This window comes from Pogonomyrmex barbatus, unplaced genomic scaffold (assembly GCF_055798465.1).
Source record: "Pogonomyrmex barbatus isolate J1 unplaced genomic scaffold, ASM5579846v1 scaffold3, whole genome shotgun sequence".
In the NCBI taxonomy this organism is placed as follows: domain Eukaryota; kingdom Metazoa; phylum Arthropoda; class Insecta; order Hymenoptera; family Formicidae; genus Pogonomyrmex; species Pogonomyrmex barbatus.
In genome coordinates, this window is record NW_028297127.1 from 19,551,097 (window position 1) to 19,567,769 (window position 16,673).

General features: G+C 44.3%; 1 protein-coding gene across 5 annotated transcripts in view; it reads right to left on the reverse strand.

Moving 5' to 3' along the window:
* tay (tay bridge kinase) overlaps window positions 1-16,647 on the reverse strand; it is a 32,100-nt gene extending 15,453 nt beyond the window's left edge. For 2 of the 5 annotated variants that reach the window (XM_089080274.1, XM_089080273.1), the window contains exon 1: window positions 12,303-16,645. In XM_089080274.1, the coding sequence (XP_088936400.1) occupies window positions 12,303-12,746 (444 nt within the window). In that variant the 5' untranslated portion in view covers window positions 12,747-16,645. Of the gene's footprint in view, window positions 1-12,302 lie in introns of all 5 variants that reach the window. The other 3 variants (XM_089080275.1, XM_089080278.1, XM_089080277.1) reach the window with 3 other exon arrangements.
* Between the last annotated feature and the right edge of the window lie 26 nt (window positions 16,648-16,673).

The window sequence follows — 16,673 nt, forward strand, 5'->3', positions numbered from 1 at the left end:
TGGTAATGAATAGTAATAAAGCTATCAATCTCACGCTGACGAATACATTAAAAGTTTATCGAAGTCAAAACAGCGTTAGAATATTTTAGTATCCTCGTTTTCTCGTCGATGATCAGGTCAAACTTACAGAAGGTAAAAAGAGCAGAAATTTTTGTTTTTTCTCGAATAAAGAATATTATATGTGATGTGATTATATATAATACTTTATTATATTTTCCCATTATTGATTTTTTTGTTCAATAACAGTTAATTTCATAGTTTTCATTTATGAAAAAGTGCATCGGGCAACATATAAATGCAAACTCTTGTCAAGAATCTATCTTTATCTTTAAATTTCTTCTTTAAAAGCATCTAAGTAGGTAACCGTGTTGTCATCCATATCACGAAATGTGTACTTGAAATATTTACTCGTACAGTTTCGGTGCCGTTCCGATAGAACGAAAGATATCGATTTATCTTCGAAGGCTGTTTCTACAAACAGATAAAAGAATATATATCTCTCTTGAACTATCCTATATATGTACGATACGTCTGATTGTGAGATTCTTCAAAATCCGAGAAACACCGTCGGTTTCTCGTTGGGCCGGCTCCTTTCTTCGCAAAAGCAATCGCGATGACCGCGATGCAAGTTAAGAAGATGCGAAAGCAAAAGACGTGGACTTTCCTCCATATCTCGGAGAATTATGAAAAGAAAGGTCACTTTTTATGCAGGTGCAAGCGACTTTCCTTGTCGTCAAACACCGATGCGATGTCTCTCTCTCTGTATTGATTTTTATACGCGATTAAGGCCTTTTCCTTCACTTTTAAGAAAGAATAAAACATTAAGTTCGCGCGAAGAAAGTGCGTCGATAGACGCGTAACATTTTCCTCGCAGCATCCTTCAGCAGGCACAACACGATGTGATACATAGGTACCATATCATTTCGTCAAATGAATGGAAATGTTTATTTATGAAACGCATTTATTCGTTACGCGTATCTAGATATCGTATCGTTGATAATTAATCGCTGGTAATTATCCAGCGGATCCCATGTATTTACTATCGGTACCGTTGAATCTCATTTATTTACCAGTATTAATAAGAGCTTTTGTATAATTAAGTAAAAGCGATAAATGTAATGTAGTTTTTATTAATAACCCGGGGATTTAAAGGATAACGATGTAGGAGCGAGGACGGGGACGAGCGTATTTTGATTTATTATTAAAATATGCTACCTTGTTACGCATTCATCGTTGTATTGCGTAATTCGCGGGATAATAGAATTATTCATCGATGATAGTCAATTATATTGTTGCCTTTGAGTACCCTGGTAATTTTTACAAATCGATCGTAAAATAACTCAAAGCGCATGCTTAATTATAACATAATTAGATTGCTAGGCATCATCCAATATTACTCCGAGTATGGCAATTAGCGGGGTGATCGATAGAATTTATTTTTTAATGAAATGTATAGTGATCAATAATGCTTTCTTGTTTGAAAATGGCAGAGTTAGATGTATTACATCTAGATATTTGTACATCATGATTGTATCTTTATAATGTGAATATTAGAGTGTTTCTAAAAATTTATAATAAGAGCAAAAATATTTTCAAAGCAAAAATTGTGCTTAAATATTTTAAAATTATATTTTATTATTTTATTTTATATTTCAACGAATTAAGCAGTTCTATACCTAGATATAACTCCGAAGTAACTATTTTTAAGTAAGGAGGCATTACTATTTCATGAACGATTGAACGAAGCAAAAAATTAAAAGAAAAATAAAAAAAAAACATTAAAAGCAGGAGAGCAATGGATTCCACTGATCGATATCGCAAAAAAATAAACTCATTTCGTACAATAACTTCAATATTATTCCAATTGATGCTAAAATAGTGCACATACTTCAAATTACTATAATCCCCTAGTAATCATTATGAATGAAAATTAAATTACGACGATATGAAAATACAATGTTGGATAGAATGAATATCTGTCGGAAATATTTTATTAAAGATTTTTAGATGAGACATGCCAATTAAATTTCATAATAAAAAAAAGACTGAAAGATCCGCGTTTTCGTTTGAAACAGCATACGTCAATCGTCACGTTTATCAAAATGAAGAAACTAACAACGTATCTAACGACAACGTAATTGCCATATTATCAGCGTGATCTGTGTAATTAAATATAATTAAGCAACGATGACGAATAATTTCAAGTGCGTTCTAGCGACCGCAAAAGTCATCGCTCGTCGAATCTAATTTTCGCGTTTTTTTACATGCCTCTTTTCCCATGCTCCGGAAATGCCAGAGTTGGCGTTACAGCGCCAACATGTAACCGTAAACACTTGACTTCGAGCCCGGGGTCTTCCGCGGCCCGCCCGGTACATCCGATGGATGCGCGTATTTCATCCGGGTGATCTCTGTTGACGGATCATGTGACAGAATTCGACCGTCCTCGCTTCCCGCCGACACGCGTCGCGCACGATGCCGCGGATCTGATTTATTGAGTAGCGCGCGCGCGCGGGCGCTGCTGATCTCACTCCCTCGGCACGGCTAACGACACCACGAGCGAGCAGCAACCCTCTCGGTGATCCGCCGAACACCGGCGATTTCGTCCGACGCAAAATTACGTTTCTCGGCCGACGAACTCGAATTCGCCCTTCCCTATCTCTCCTCTCTCTGCTCTGTCGTCTCTCTCTCTCTCTCTCTCTCTCTCTCTCTCTCTCTCTCTCTCGCACGCGCGCGCGTGTATACGACGAGAAGAACTCGACTCGTTCGGACGATACGAAAGTTTCGAGACATTCGGGATCGTTATCGAGGAAGCCGCAGGACACCGCTCGAGCCGAAACGAGCGATTCGAGGCGCATCGCGGAATCTTATCGCTGGGTCTTATCAGCGCGCGCGCACATCCTCGGAAGTTCCCGGAGTGTTTATTACGTATCAGCCACGTGCGATATTTTATACTTTACATCGGTATATACGCCGATCGCGTTCGATTTGCAATTTAAATTCCCGTCTCTTTTCTGCGATTGCTTCCTGACATGAAGTTTCATATATTTTCTTTCTCATTGGATCGCATAAAACGAATAAAGTTGGATAAATATTACAGATACCGTATAAAAAAATATTATAATGAGGCGACTGGGTTTTTGTATTCAAGCGTTTTTTTTTTCCACGCGCTGAGAAGTATATGAAAAACGACCGTTCCTCTCCGGCACGTCATGATGTAACAGATTTCGTCGATACGCGTATATTAATCTGTCGATGTTCGAAATCTTACCGGCTGTGTCAAGGAACGGTGTAATAATTACCACATTGCCAATTAAGCTACAATCCTCTCTGTGTGACGCGTCCATGAATAATATACATCTATAGGCCACATTCGCACGAATATCACTAACGTTAACGAAGTCATAGTCAATTCGATATTTTGTACGCGATTTTACGCGAATGTCAATAACATTAACGTAGTCATTGCCAATTTGATATTTTGTACGTTCCGATGATAATGAGGGAATCCGTTAAATTATTAATTAAGCCACGTCACGTTCTGTTAATTCTTAAACTCGCTCTCCCGATGACGGTGCCGCTTCGAATTATACGAAACAAATAACGGCGCGGATGTTTAACGACGACGTCGCATCGACGTTTCTTGTCTAACGCGGTCGCATTTGTCAGATGACGTGACACTGACCTCATCCCGAATTCACGAGTGTACGTCGAACGGTTATCGATCGCCTCTCGGCTTTTTAATAGAAAAAGCCCGCCTTTCGAGACCGCCGTCAACTGTCGATGATCAACGAGCCCGATATTTCGATCAACATCCAACATTCGGAGGAGAGGGCGGTTTGATATAATGCAGTTTGCGGACATTTTAATAGGCTATAATAAGTCCGTTCTTCCTCGATGCTCTATTCATAGAGCGTACGCCGTTTATCGCGAGATGGCGAGATGGACATTCTTGGGATATCGTAAATAACTATTTCACTTCTCTTTACGAGGCGAACGTCTTCGAGTTGCCTATGGCAGTTTGTCATTACGCGTGTATTATGCACGCAACGAGGGACATCAAGGCAAAATCGATAAATGTAATGATCCTCGATAAAAAAAAATATGCGGAAAGCGCGAAACAAATTTCTTCACATATGGAGTTGTACTGCCGAAAAAGCGGCGTTAAAAATTCAATCCAATTTAGTGGACCTCGCCAGTGGACCAATGTTTTTTTTCCCCCTTTTTTTTTCGTCGCATTGCGCAATATCGTGATTTGGTGTCGGAGATTTTGTTGAAATAAATAAATTGTCTCGTATAGCTGTTAAATCGCTGCAAACCGCACGAAATCGCGATGTGTAAAAACGCGAAAAAAAAAGATATCGACCATATTGTAAGCACGTAATAATTCGAAATTTATCAGAGAGGGAAAAAGATGCATAACCAAACGCGCGACCCCCGATGCGACGACTGGCAAACTCTGCATTATATATACTGGCTCTCTTGAATACGATCCGTTGGGGTAATAACTAATGAACGCTGTAATTTAATTACGTAAAAAAGTATATTGCAAAATGTTTTGTAATCATGTTAAGCGTTAAATTGCAGCATTATTAATCGCGGACGTTTAATTTACGACGGGAAATACGTTGGAAATCGCGGATCGTGCGTCTGCTCACATTAAATGCTCCCCGTATGATGCGCCCCGAGCGTTATTACAGCATAATTACGCGCGCGCATACATTTCACGATGATTTTAATGCGCGACGGTATTTTTCTAAAAATACGGGAACGATCTCGTCCGAAGAGGGTCGCGTCGCGGGGCAAATAATACGGGAAGAAAACGGCGGCGAAAGACACTCGTTGTGCGTGAGAGAATCGGCACCTGGCGCGGCGAGGTCGGAGTTTGCATTCCGACAGGAGGATCGGAGATACCAAAAGGATCTTTTCCCCTGCCACCTCCTGCTCCTCCGCCTCCTCTATTTCCCACCGCGCCGACGGCGATTGCAAAAGGACACGGTGGAGCGAAATGGCGCCTTTGACATCGGATGCGCATCCGAATGCAATCCGAACGACACTCTCCCGAAACATTTCGCAAATCGGGAGTCGAATGTTTAGCGGCGAGCAAGAGAGAAAGAGAGAGAATTTCATTTGCTGGCAAGGCCGTTCATCGTTCCGCGGACTTCGACTTTACTCCCCCCCCCCCCCCGCACTACTACTTCCAATAAGAAAATCAAGATCACATTGGGGACGTCATTTTTAACAGGATCGAATTCTCTCGTCGTCTTATCCGACAGGAAAAAGAAGGGAGAAAGTCGAACGCATCAGAATGGACTTTTTCATGACGTTCTATTTGCCGCGTTCTCGCGATAACGGAGATTCCAATAACCATAGAAGTGGCATCGATAATTCAAAGAGACCGCGGACGTGCTCTCTCTCACCACACATCCGCACATCACGACACATCGCGATCGTTCCTATTTAATTTGCAACAGATTACAACGCGAGCAAACACCCCCCCCTCTCTCTCTCTCTCTCTCTCTCTCTCTCTTTTTCTCTCTCGAGAGCGCGCGGCACTTTTAATTAAGAAAATAAAAACCGTCGCGCTGGAGGCGGATTTTCCGCTTTTGCCTTTTGCAACATCCAGCAGCTTTGAACAGCCTGATACATGCCGGAATATCTATTCAGAGGTGATCGACAGGCCCGTTTAGACGGTCTGCGTACTACTCTGCCCCGTCATTCGCACACGCGATAACAATAACGACGCGTTTTTTGCGCTTCAACAGAGTTAAAAGGTACCGGTTGTTTTTCAAATGCCGCAAGGACAATTGCACGATGTTGTTCTAAAAATATTCCGCGAGAACAAATATATATCAGGAAGTGCATTTCATTGGCTTATACCATTCTGAGTGATCCATAACCAGTAGGAAATAAACGCGCGTAGCGCGTTCTAGATAAAATTTGAAGTAACTTTCCACTTGTGAAAATCATTGCTCGGATAAAAGAGAATTGAGAAAACTCTTTTTGCAAATTATAAGCTTCCAACGAGCAAATGATTCTCCTTAGTCCCCCCGTTGAATAGTAATGAGGACGTAATAATTATTATGTCGATAATATCATAATCTACTTTGGCAAAAACACATATTAATGTATACTCTCTACACGCTCAAAATTTTATTAACTCATTATCATATTTGAATAATGCAGGAATAAATCTGAAAAGATCGTTGATCAAAATTCGAGAAAAAAAAGCTATAACGATTCCGATGACCACACGATTCGACGCTATGCATGCGCGCTATGATTTTTCTATCGTCGAAAAGATCGGCCGCAAGAAATCGTAAAGAGACTTACGCATTGGCTTCAGCTTCGTCACTTTTGTCCTTCAATTGTGACTCGAGCACGACGACGGTACAAAGTAAAAGAAGGCACGAGGCAATAAATTCATGAGGCGCACGCGCGTACACACGCACATACACACACATCGAAGCCGGTTGCATAAACAAGCGCAGCGAGCATAATGATTATGATAATGAGCAGTTACCTATGATGATACGTATTTTGCGACCGTCTCATAAAACGATTGCCCCGAAGATAAACGTCGGGGTTTTCTTTCTTTCTTTTTTTTTTCCCGAAATGGAAACAAGAAATGCCGAGGAGACTGGCAGTTTCGCGATTACTACGTCACCGCGACACGGAAGTCCATCTCCGATATTGATAGCGAATGAGTTTGCGATGCCTCCGTCGGCAGCGTGTAACGCGAACCGCAATGACGCACTGCAATGCAACGTGACGTCACGATGCTTGCGATGGTATTTTGTAACCATTTAATTTTAATCTCAATTAATGTGCCATAATATTTTTCATATTTCGCTAAAAATATAAAAAAAGTTTAGTGAATTCGAAAAAAATTCTCATATGAAAGCTGTCAATTGGAAACGAAAATTTTTCCATTTTTATAAATTTCAATAATTTTATCAAATTGAAAATATATCGATGTCTATCGAGAATTTGACTCCCTCTTCGTCAATATTTGAAATTCGGCCAACGGTGAAATCGGCATATGGGAAAGTGCCTCTGGAAAAGAGGAATCTTTGCGTCAGGTAACTTTATCTCGTGGATTTCGAATCTGTATTATATTTGAGAACCGGCATACCGACGTTACGTGCTATTTAGAAATCGACACGCACTATACAAATGCGGGTTATATTTTTATCGCTATATAAAGGTGGGATAGATCGAGAGGGTGAACGGTTGCAACAGGCGAGCCACCTGCAGATTCAAGCCGGCTGTGGATGCCATCGTCATAAACACGAGGCAACCTTGATAGATAAACTATAGATGCTCTTTCGATAAATGAAGAAACTTTCAAGTGCCTTGTGATTAAATAAGAAGGAAACGAGAACGATGTATAAGAGTCAACATCATGCGTTATATATTATGGAACGCTAAAATCAAATCGAGGCTTGAATGTTTATTTTAGAAATACCGTAAAGAAATGTTTTTAATGAGGCGAAAAACGTTTTAATGAGGTGAAAATAATCCGTAATAACGAAAGCTTTCCAATATGCTCATGGCATTATTCTCATGGCTAGCAATTGTTTATAAGGTAAATTGTTTCAAATCTGATCGATTCGAAGAAAATCTTATAAAGTTATTTAAAGTTATTTTCTCATTATCCCATAAGAAATAGTATAAAAATAGGATAAGCAAGGAATATGGAATTATACGCTTTGTAACTTGATTAGTTAGTTTCAGGAAAGACCATTAAAATTTATTAACGCGATTATTCAATTTTAATAACGATCTTAATTATGTTACATAATACCTCATTAAGGACATCACGTTGAAAATATCTCCAGGTTTATTGAATTTGAAGAAAATCTTTCTTTTCGATGGCAAACGAATGAATAAAGTCTCGAAGGATATGCATTTATTGACGGAATCATGATATGTAGTGTGATGTAAATTTTTTTTTATAGTAAATTTTAATGTGCATTCCTTTTCTTTCTTGTCTTACATATAGTATCGAGCATTAAATTCGACAAAAATGTATCTGTCAAAAACATGTGTTTTGAACGATGGAAAAAAAAAAGAGGTGATGATGTTGCGCTTAACGAAACGAAAAAACATTAAAACGTGACTTCCGGACCGCGATAAATCATGATAAAAGTGGCCGCGCGCGTAATTACGCGGCGTGTCTTCGAGTTAATTTGTAGATTAAATATGCGACATGGTTTTTACCATTCTCAGCGAAAAGAAATAATAATCTCGCGCGCAAGCGACGACATAAATCACGACGCGAGGGCTTAGAGAACGCGCGATTAACAAAATAATTTTCGCCTCGTACGGACGGATTGCGACGCGATGTCGTGAACACCGCCGGAAATAGAAAGTTACGCGCGAAGCGTCAACGTGTTCTTTCCGCCGCTCTTGACGATCGAATCGCACATAAAAAATGCACCAAGTGATAAACTTAATACAAGGCCAATGTGAATTCATCGGACATTTATTTTTGTTTGACGTTAACTATAATTATCTTTTCAAAAGAAGTCGTCCCTAGGCATTTTCCGCTCGTAAAAATTCATGTTTTTTTCTTTTTTTTTCTTTTTTTCTTTTTTCTTTTTTTTTTCTCCAGAAAACGATAAATGGCGCTTACTTAGAGCGAAATGAGCGTAATCATTATCTTGTCTTAATCTCACGTAATGACATGCTCGGAGGAGGAAGGAAAAAAGCTGCTCCGCAGATTAATATCGCGACCGTATTAACAGAGAGTTATAGAGATTTAATACTCTGTCATCGCGTGGCCGGAGCGGCGATACGAACGCGGTGGAACACAACAGAAAACCGCTAATCGCTCGATTAACCGATCAAAAACGGTGGTGGGTCGCGCTCGACGAATGTGAAGCGAGAAGAGAGTCAAATGTCTCGCGATACATCTGAGACTAGGCGAAGTGCGCACTCGAGAGAGTTTTATTATCGAGGATCACTCTCGGAGAGAATGAAAAACTCTCAATTGGACATTCATTAAGTGCCGCTCTCAATGTACGCCGGAAATTTTACTGTCGACAATTGCTCGCAAGGGAATAAAATTCTCGAGGGTCACTCCGTCGACGACGACGATAACGTATGCATCGATGAGCATTACCGTCGAGGATCATTCGTCACCGCGGGACGACCGGTTTTTAAACAACTGAGGAAGACGAATAAAGACACCTCGGCAGTTTTTATCTCTATGCCGATTAATTTTACGCGGTCTATCTTGATTTTCCGGGAAATGGTTCTCTTGAACATTATCTTTTTCGATTATCCGAGGGATCGTTATGTGATTTCGCAATGGTAGTCTCGCAGAAGATGCTATTTTTCCACTTTGATAAATAGAAAAGAAGCGAAGTACGCACTAAAGCGCCTGCGAGACCTGCAAGGCCGCAATTCGTTATGATGCAAATTTATGTCAATAGCGGAAAAATAAGCGTTCACCTCGCCAACGATTTACGATAGCTCTTATCGACGAGCTCTCACGAGCGACTTATCTGTTCTCGGAACGTCCAGAGCATATTCGCGTAATCTCCGATTCGAATCAACTTTGAATGCTCTCTAGCCTCGCTATCCCATTCAAGATAACTCTTGTTAACTCTCTTCAATCGTGCGATCATGCTCACCGTAAACTTGTTGGCACTTTATTCTTTCATTACAAAACGTGTCTTTTCAGTTAATATTAATATTCGAGAACGTTGCATAGAACAATTTATATATAAATTCGTTCGTGCAGAGATCAATATAATTTCCATTTTGGACTCCATTTTGGACTTCCACACTTGCGACGAATCCCACAAACTATAACACTCGACCTACATTCTTTCCTCTCGACATCTAATTTGTAAAGTCCTAGTTTGTAAAGTCAAGAGAAATTTTGCAGGAACGTTTAGCCAGGAAAATGGTAATGCTCTATTATATTTTAAGTATTAAAAGAAGCTCTCTCTCCGTCTCTCTCTCTCTCTCTCTCTCTCTCTCTCTCTCTCTCGTTCTCGAAGAGAATTCTCGCAGTCTCGCGTATAGCCACCACATCAAGCGAATTTTCATCTCTCGCTGCTCGTTCATGCGAGAGCCTGCTTCGTGAATACCGTTACACGCCGCCAAGGAATGGTCGGTACACGCATTACAACGCGACAGAACGTAACGCAACGCGAAGGGACGTGACGTGACGTGACGCGACGCGACGCGACGCGACGCGATGCGGTGCGATGCAAATCGCGGGGAAGGCGCGCGCTCGCATTGCCCGCGAGAGGAGAGGCGATATATCGTGCTATCAGTCGCCGATATCGTTGAGACGCGTTCCAAAGGCCGGTTGCGCGGACGACGTCGGTTTAACTCTAACCGCGATTAAACCGCGCGAGCGGCCGAGGTCGTGTCTGACGAGAGCATTTCCAGCAGAGCATTTCCAGCAGAGTATTTCCAGCGTAATTTCGCTGACCGAAGTATTTGATTGTCGGAAATAATATGGGCCGATATCGATCTGTTTGACTCGAGCGACTTATCACGGCATACGGTTTCCTCTCTCTTTCGTCTTTGTTTAATATTTGCGAGTTTACGAGTCGCATCGTTTATCTCTGCCAGTGATTCTCATGCTCCCTCCCCCCCCGTGTAAAACACTTTTGTACGCGACTAATTGAGTATACGCTTCTGCCGAATTAAAGTGAACGTCCGTGAAATCAATTCGGACTTTTACGTTTTTTTATCTTCGGATGACACTCTGCGGTAATATGTATCACGAGTTTGCACAATCCACGGAATCCAAGGAAATTCATTGAGTTTGAGAATCACTTGCGCTGTCGACATTTTTCACGGATTTAATTTGCGTTATCTCAATTAACTAGGAATATCAATCAATCGTTATTTCCCAATTAATCTCGCATTACGCATATAAACAACATATTTAGTAATTAAAAACTTATTTATACTAATTGAATAAACTTGTCAAACAACTTTTTTCTACTAGAAATCTAGAAACTCTTTAGAATCTGAAAATTATTGAAACTATCGAGTTTTATTTTCATGTCATGTGTATACACGTCTATGTTAAGTAAAAAAGAACTATTTTTCTCTACAATAAAATCACAAATTTTGAAATAAGTAAGGAGAAACATTAAATGATTTTTAATAAAATTATTCAAGTTTGCAGCTTGTAAATGTTTAAGTGAAGTAGTCGTGATATATTTTCGTATTCTCGATGATAAATACGATTCATTGAAAACATTTCGGCGATAAGATTCGATCGCACAAACGTCAATATAAAAGGAAATAGTGCCAAATATTGAGAGGGATTAATAATAGAAAATAGTATGACGACCTTTCCCATGAGAAAAAGACCTGAACTTCTATTTTCAAGCTTTATCATTGGCCAAACAAAACGATACGGTTTGATCGCATACATGCATTTAGAGAATAGATATTTCTTTTTGTATTTATCTTGCTGACTGTCTTTGTGTTAAAGAAAAAAAAGATTACGTCATTTTTCGAAGCTTATTCCCATTTGAGCGACAGAAGTTCGGAAATTTTCTAATATCTTTTCATTTCGCATTTTATAAAAATGTGTAAAAGAACAATGTCTGATTCAACAAGAGTTTGTAAAAAGAATAGACAAACAGTCCAACATTCCTACATGTGCTTGTCAATGAAGTTAAAATGCATCACAGCAAATTTATGGAATCTTTGATACAAAACTAAATAAACCCGAATAAATAATTATAATTTTCAACGAAATTGCAAAAAAATTGTTCTTATAAGAACCAAAATTGTAAATTTTCCCGATAAAAACATCGTAAAGCAGAGAGACACAATGAAAGTAAAATTAGAGAAAGCAAAATTGATTTCAGAATTCGTAACATCAAACAACATATTTTCTTAAATTATTTCTCTTCCTCGAATTGTTTGAACGGTCGAAGTATTATGAATCGACCGAACAACCAACCCATTAGTTTTTTTGGTTTTAGAAACTTCTACTTTCTACTGCGTGTATTGTTTTCAGACACATAAAATATCATTTTCGTCCCGATTTTGACATATGGAAGAGACTCGGAAAAGAATTGGGAAACAAACAAAAGCAGAGTTAGGAGGACTTGTAGGTTATTCCCAAGTTGCTTTTAGGTTATGACGAGTACGCGACGGCAAATGTATACATGTCACGGATCGGGGGAAGATCGGAGTCTTTCCTCCTCTCCCTCTCCCCCCTTCATCACCTTCTCTTCCTCCTCTCACTTTCCTCATTCGGATCGCTCGGATAAGAAGAAAAAAAATAAAAATCGGACATCCGGTCCGTCGCTCACCTCGAGATCCTCGTACGTGCGGAAGGCGAGGATGGCGAATCCGTCGATAATGTCCTCCTCGAAAGGTGGCTCCTTCTGGTTGGCGGCCGTGAGGGAAGACTTCTTGCGAGGCCTCGGGGGTCGCGGTGGCCTGGGCGGTCGCGAGTGGCCGTCCCGTGGGTGACCGGTCTTGGCGCCGAGTCCGAGGCCACCGCCACCGCCACCGCCGCCACCACTGCCGCCACCGCCGCCGCCGCCGACGCCACCGACGCCGGCGGGGTCCTCGTCCTCGCCGCTGTGACTATCCTCCTCGTCGTTCGGCGGCCGTTGCCGCGACTGCTGCGACTGTTGCTGCTGCTGTTGCTGCTGCTTCGCGGTGGCCAGACTCTCTCTTTGCGCCAGCATGCGCTGCGCCCGCTCCCGTCGGCGATTCTTCTGGCTACGCTGCTTCGCCTCGATCTCCATCTTCGCGCGATCTCTCCACCTCGGCACTTAACTTGAGAACGTCCGTCGGATCGCGAACACTCGCGGCACAGCTCGATGACAATCAGCACCGTGTTACACGGACGGCGTGGAGGAAGGTGACGAGGGTAGTGGTGATGACGATGACGACGGGAATGACAAAGGGAGCAGCACACGAGCAGACGACAGCGGCGATGGTCGTGGCAGCGTTGTCGTCGTCGTACATCCTACGGTCGTCTCGACCGATGGGAAGAAGAGAGCCGAGAGCGAGAGGAAGAGAAAAGCGTGGCAGGGGAAGAGGGAGAGAGAACAAGGGAGGAAGAAAGGAAGACGATGTGGACGATAGGGCGCGCAGAGCACTGGAGGAGCGAGAGGATGTGGTAGGGAGAGACGGGGGGGAAAGGGACAGGACAGAGAGGAGAGAGAGCACACCGCGCACTGCCTCGGGATACGCACTCACGAGACGTTGCCGTCGGCACGCACTGTCGCACGCATACACCGTGTGAATTGTACGTACATGCACGGTTAGGTCCCCGCGATATGTGTATGTGTGTATGTATATATATGTATATATATATATATAATGTGTGTGTGTGTGTGTGTGTGTGTGTGTGTGTGTGTGTGTAATTCCTTCCCTGCGCTCGTCGAACGAGTCCTCTCACTGTCGCGGTGCCCAAATCGGCGCGCCGCGTAGCCACGAATATATATCGCGATAGCACGAGAGAGAGTATGGTTTAACGGCACGGCGCGATGTCACATCGATCGCGCGGTGGTCGAGGAAGAGAGAGAGTCCGGGTGCGTGTGGCGAGGAGGCACGCGAGAAACACGCACGTAGGGCGGACAGACGGGACAGACGGAATGAGGGGGGAGAGGGAGAAAGAGAGACTGCGCGCGAGTCGAACGAACGAACGAACGAACGAACGAACGAACGAACGAACGAACGATGAACGAACGAATGAACGAACGAACGATGAACGAACGAACGAACGAACGAACGAACGATCGAACGAACGAACGAACGAACGAACGAATGAACGAACGAACGAACGAACGACGAACGAACAACCAAGCGAGCGAACGAACGAGTAGCGCGTATTAGAGAGAAGGAGCGAGAGAGAGAGGCACACACATATACACACACATACAATGATAGAGCAGCACACCCCGAGTCGGAGCACTCGCGACGAGTGAGACAGCCGCGCACGATCGGCGGAGCACACACTCTTTAGGGCCCAAAGCACGCGTAGAAGGCCGGAGAGCAGTACAAGTGGACGAGACACACTCTTTCACGGAGGTGTTCACGACACACTATTATCATCCGACGGCTAACACCAAAGATCGACGGTTTACGCACTATGGGCTGGTGGTGGTGGTAATAGTAGTAGTAGTAGTAGTAGCAGCCTTCGCTAAACACCACCGTGAATCACAGGCACGCATGAAGCACAAGTTCAACGTAGCGCAGCGGAATTGTTCGTACGGGACTTCCGTTTCTTCCCGCTTCGTCCTCGTCGCAGTAATTATGATTATTACTATTGTCGCGGTAATCGCGATCGCGATCGTAGCCGTCGTAGCCGTCCACGTCGCGGCGGTGGTCGCGCGCGCCGTTATCATCCTCCTTCACGTTATCGCCGCGCGATCCACGTCCCTCTTCCTTCTCCTTCGTCTCTTCCTCCACCGCCGCCTCCTCCTCCTTCTTCTTCTTCTCCGCCTTCTCGCTTCCTCCTCTTCTTCCTCGCCACCGTTGCTGCCGACGTTATCGTCGACGTTCGTGCACGAGACGGCGACGTCGTCCACCAGCTCCAGCACCACTACTGCCACCGGCGGCGGCCACGGGCCGTCGTCCTCTCGTTGTCCTCGCGACGTCACGTCGTCTCTCTCACGTCGTGTCACAGACGCACCGCCTTACGTGTGCGGAGGCAGCGCGTCTTGTGCGTGCGAGCGAGCGAGCGAGCGTGCGTGCGTGCATGCGTGCGTGCGTACGTGCGTCCGACTGTCCGTCTGTCTATCCAATTAACTGGCTGACCGACTGGTTGGCTAGTCGTCTGGCGCAGCGTGACGCGACGCGAACGCGCCTATCGTCGACGCTGCACAGCGGTCCCACCGCTGCCTGCCGTCATCGGACGCATCCTGCGAGCACTGCACGTAGCGCACCGATTGTTTGGAATGGCGGATCGAACGAGCACGCACGGTTGCCGCATCGTCCGGTATAAACGTTGTAAAAATGGCCGCGCCGACCTGCCTGGTCCACAGAACCGATCGTGTGTCTCCGGAGCTTCGCTCCCGTCCTCTACCTGGCTGACTGACTGATTGACTGATTGACTGATTGACCGATTGTCTTCCGTCTCTCGACGTCCGTGTGGTCTCCCCCTGGCCTCATAAAACGGCGAGTGCTCGCGTACGATACACCGTGACGGACAGACGTCGTCGACGTCGTCGTGGTTGTCACGGGACGATGACGCGTGATACGCGCCGTCGCTGGCGCATCCTCGCTCCGGCAATACTCGCCCGTGTGCGTAACACGTTAAGCGCACCGGGGTTATAGCCACCGTCCAGTACCGTCGGAGAGGAACCGAAACGGACAGAGAGCAAGCGTGCGAGAGTGGCAGAAACGGCGTGGAGAAATACGGAGATGGAGCGCGCGAAAGCGCCGTGGATTCACGGCGAGAAAGGCACCACACGGCCCGTATTACGTGCGAACGACGCGATCCTGCCGTCCACGTCCACGTCCACCGCCGATCCTCGCACTCGTCGCGCGGCTGTGCATTTCGGTCATCCGTCCGGATGGCCTCTATCTTCCTCTCTGTCGCGCCACCGACCCACCGAGAGAATATGGCGTACTACCTACGCTCCGCGGACGGTGCACACACACACATACACATTCCGCGCACTTTTACTTCACGGACACACATACACGAACAAAAGTAGAACGAAGAATCGTCCTACGGTGTACGATCTCTCGTCTGGGGTCGTGGCTCTCGCCACGGTACGGAGCTTCGCTCTCTCTCTCCTCTTCCTCATCGGTCTTTGCCCCCCTTCGCCCCTCGTGGCCACTCGATTCTGGCATTCATCCCTCTAGGACGACTAGATACCTTTCGTTTTTTCCCTAGAAGTGAAACGCCGAATCGACCTGCGACGACGCGTAGCGTCCTCTACGCCTTTTCTGATAAGAATTCGAGTCGCCAGGTGGCGGTACGTACCTCGCACGAACGATTATCGATTTTCGATGTACGGCACGGCGCGTAATTTTGATACGATCGTGCCGAGAATAGGAAACGAGAGGTCGACGCGCGAATCTACCGCAGCGAACGGCTATTAACGTCTCGTGGATTAACGAGCGGGCGCTCAACGAGCTTAATGTCTTTTCAATGCTTACTTCCGTCGATTAAGATAGTAACGTGAGAATTTTTGCAATAACCTCATTTTTTTTTGGACTGCACGTTGGTCGAATTTTCATGTTTCAGATGAACAAGAAATCTCACAAAGATAATCTCATTAGTAAATTACGTGAAGAATCTTTTTTTAACTTTTTTTTCGCTATTCTTAATTTATCATGCCTGACAAAATTTCAAGAAGAAAAGATAGCCTTCCCCCCATAAAGAATTTCCGAGATTAAAAATAGGAAGATGCGTTCTCGTGTCGATTGTCGCGCAAATTCTTCTCGTCGGTAGACGTACAATCTCGATGTTGCAGAAAGTAGACTCGCCTCGTATCCTTAAAATGACGAACGAGGACGTCCGACGTGCAAACCGGACTGATGACGTCACACCACCCGGCCGCATCTCCTTCCCGTATTATCGCGGTTAGGCCACACCTGGGAGAGGCGCGCCTCCTTTGAACCAGTTCGCGGGAGCAATTACGCTCCCGCTTTTGCGAGAGCGTGTCTCGTCGTCGTTATTCCGCGATTCGCGTCCATTTTGCGCGGCCGCTTTT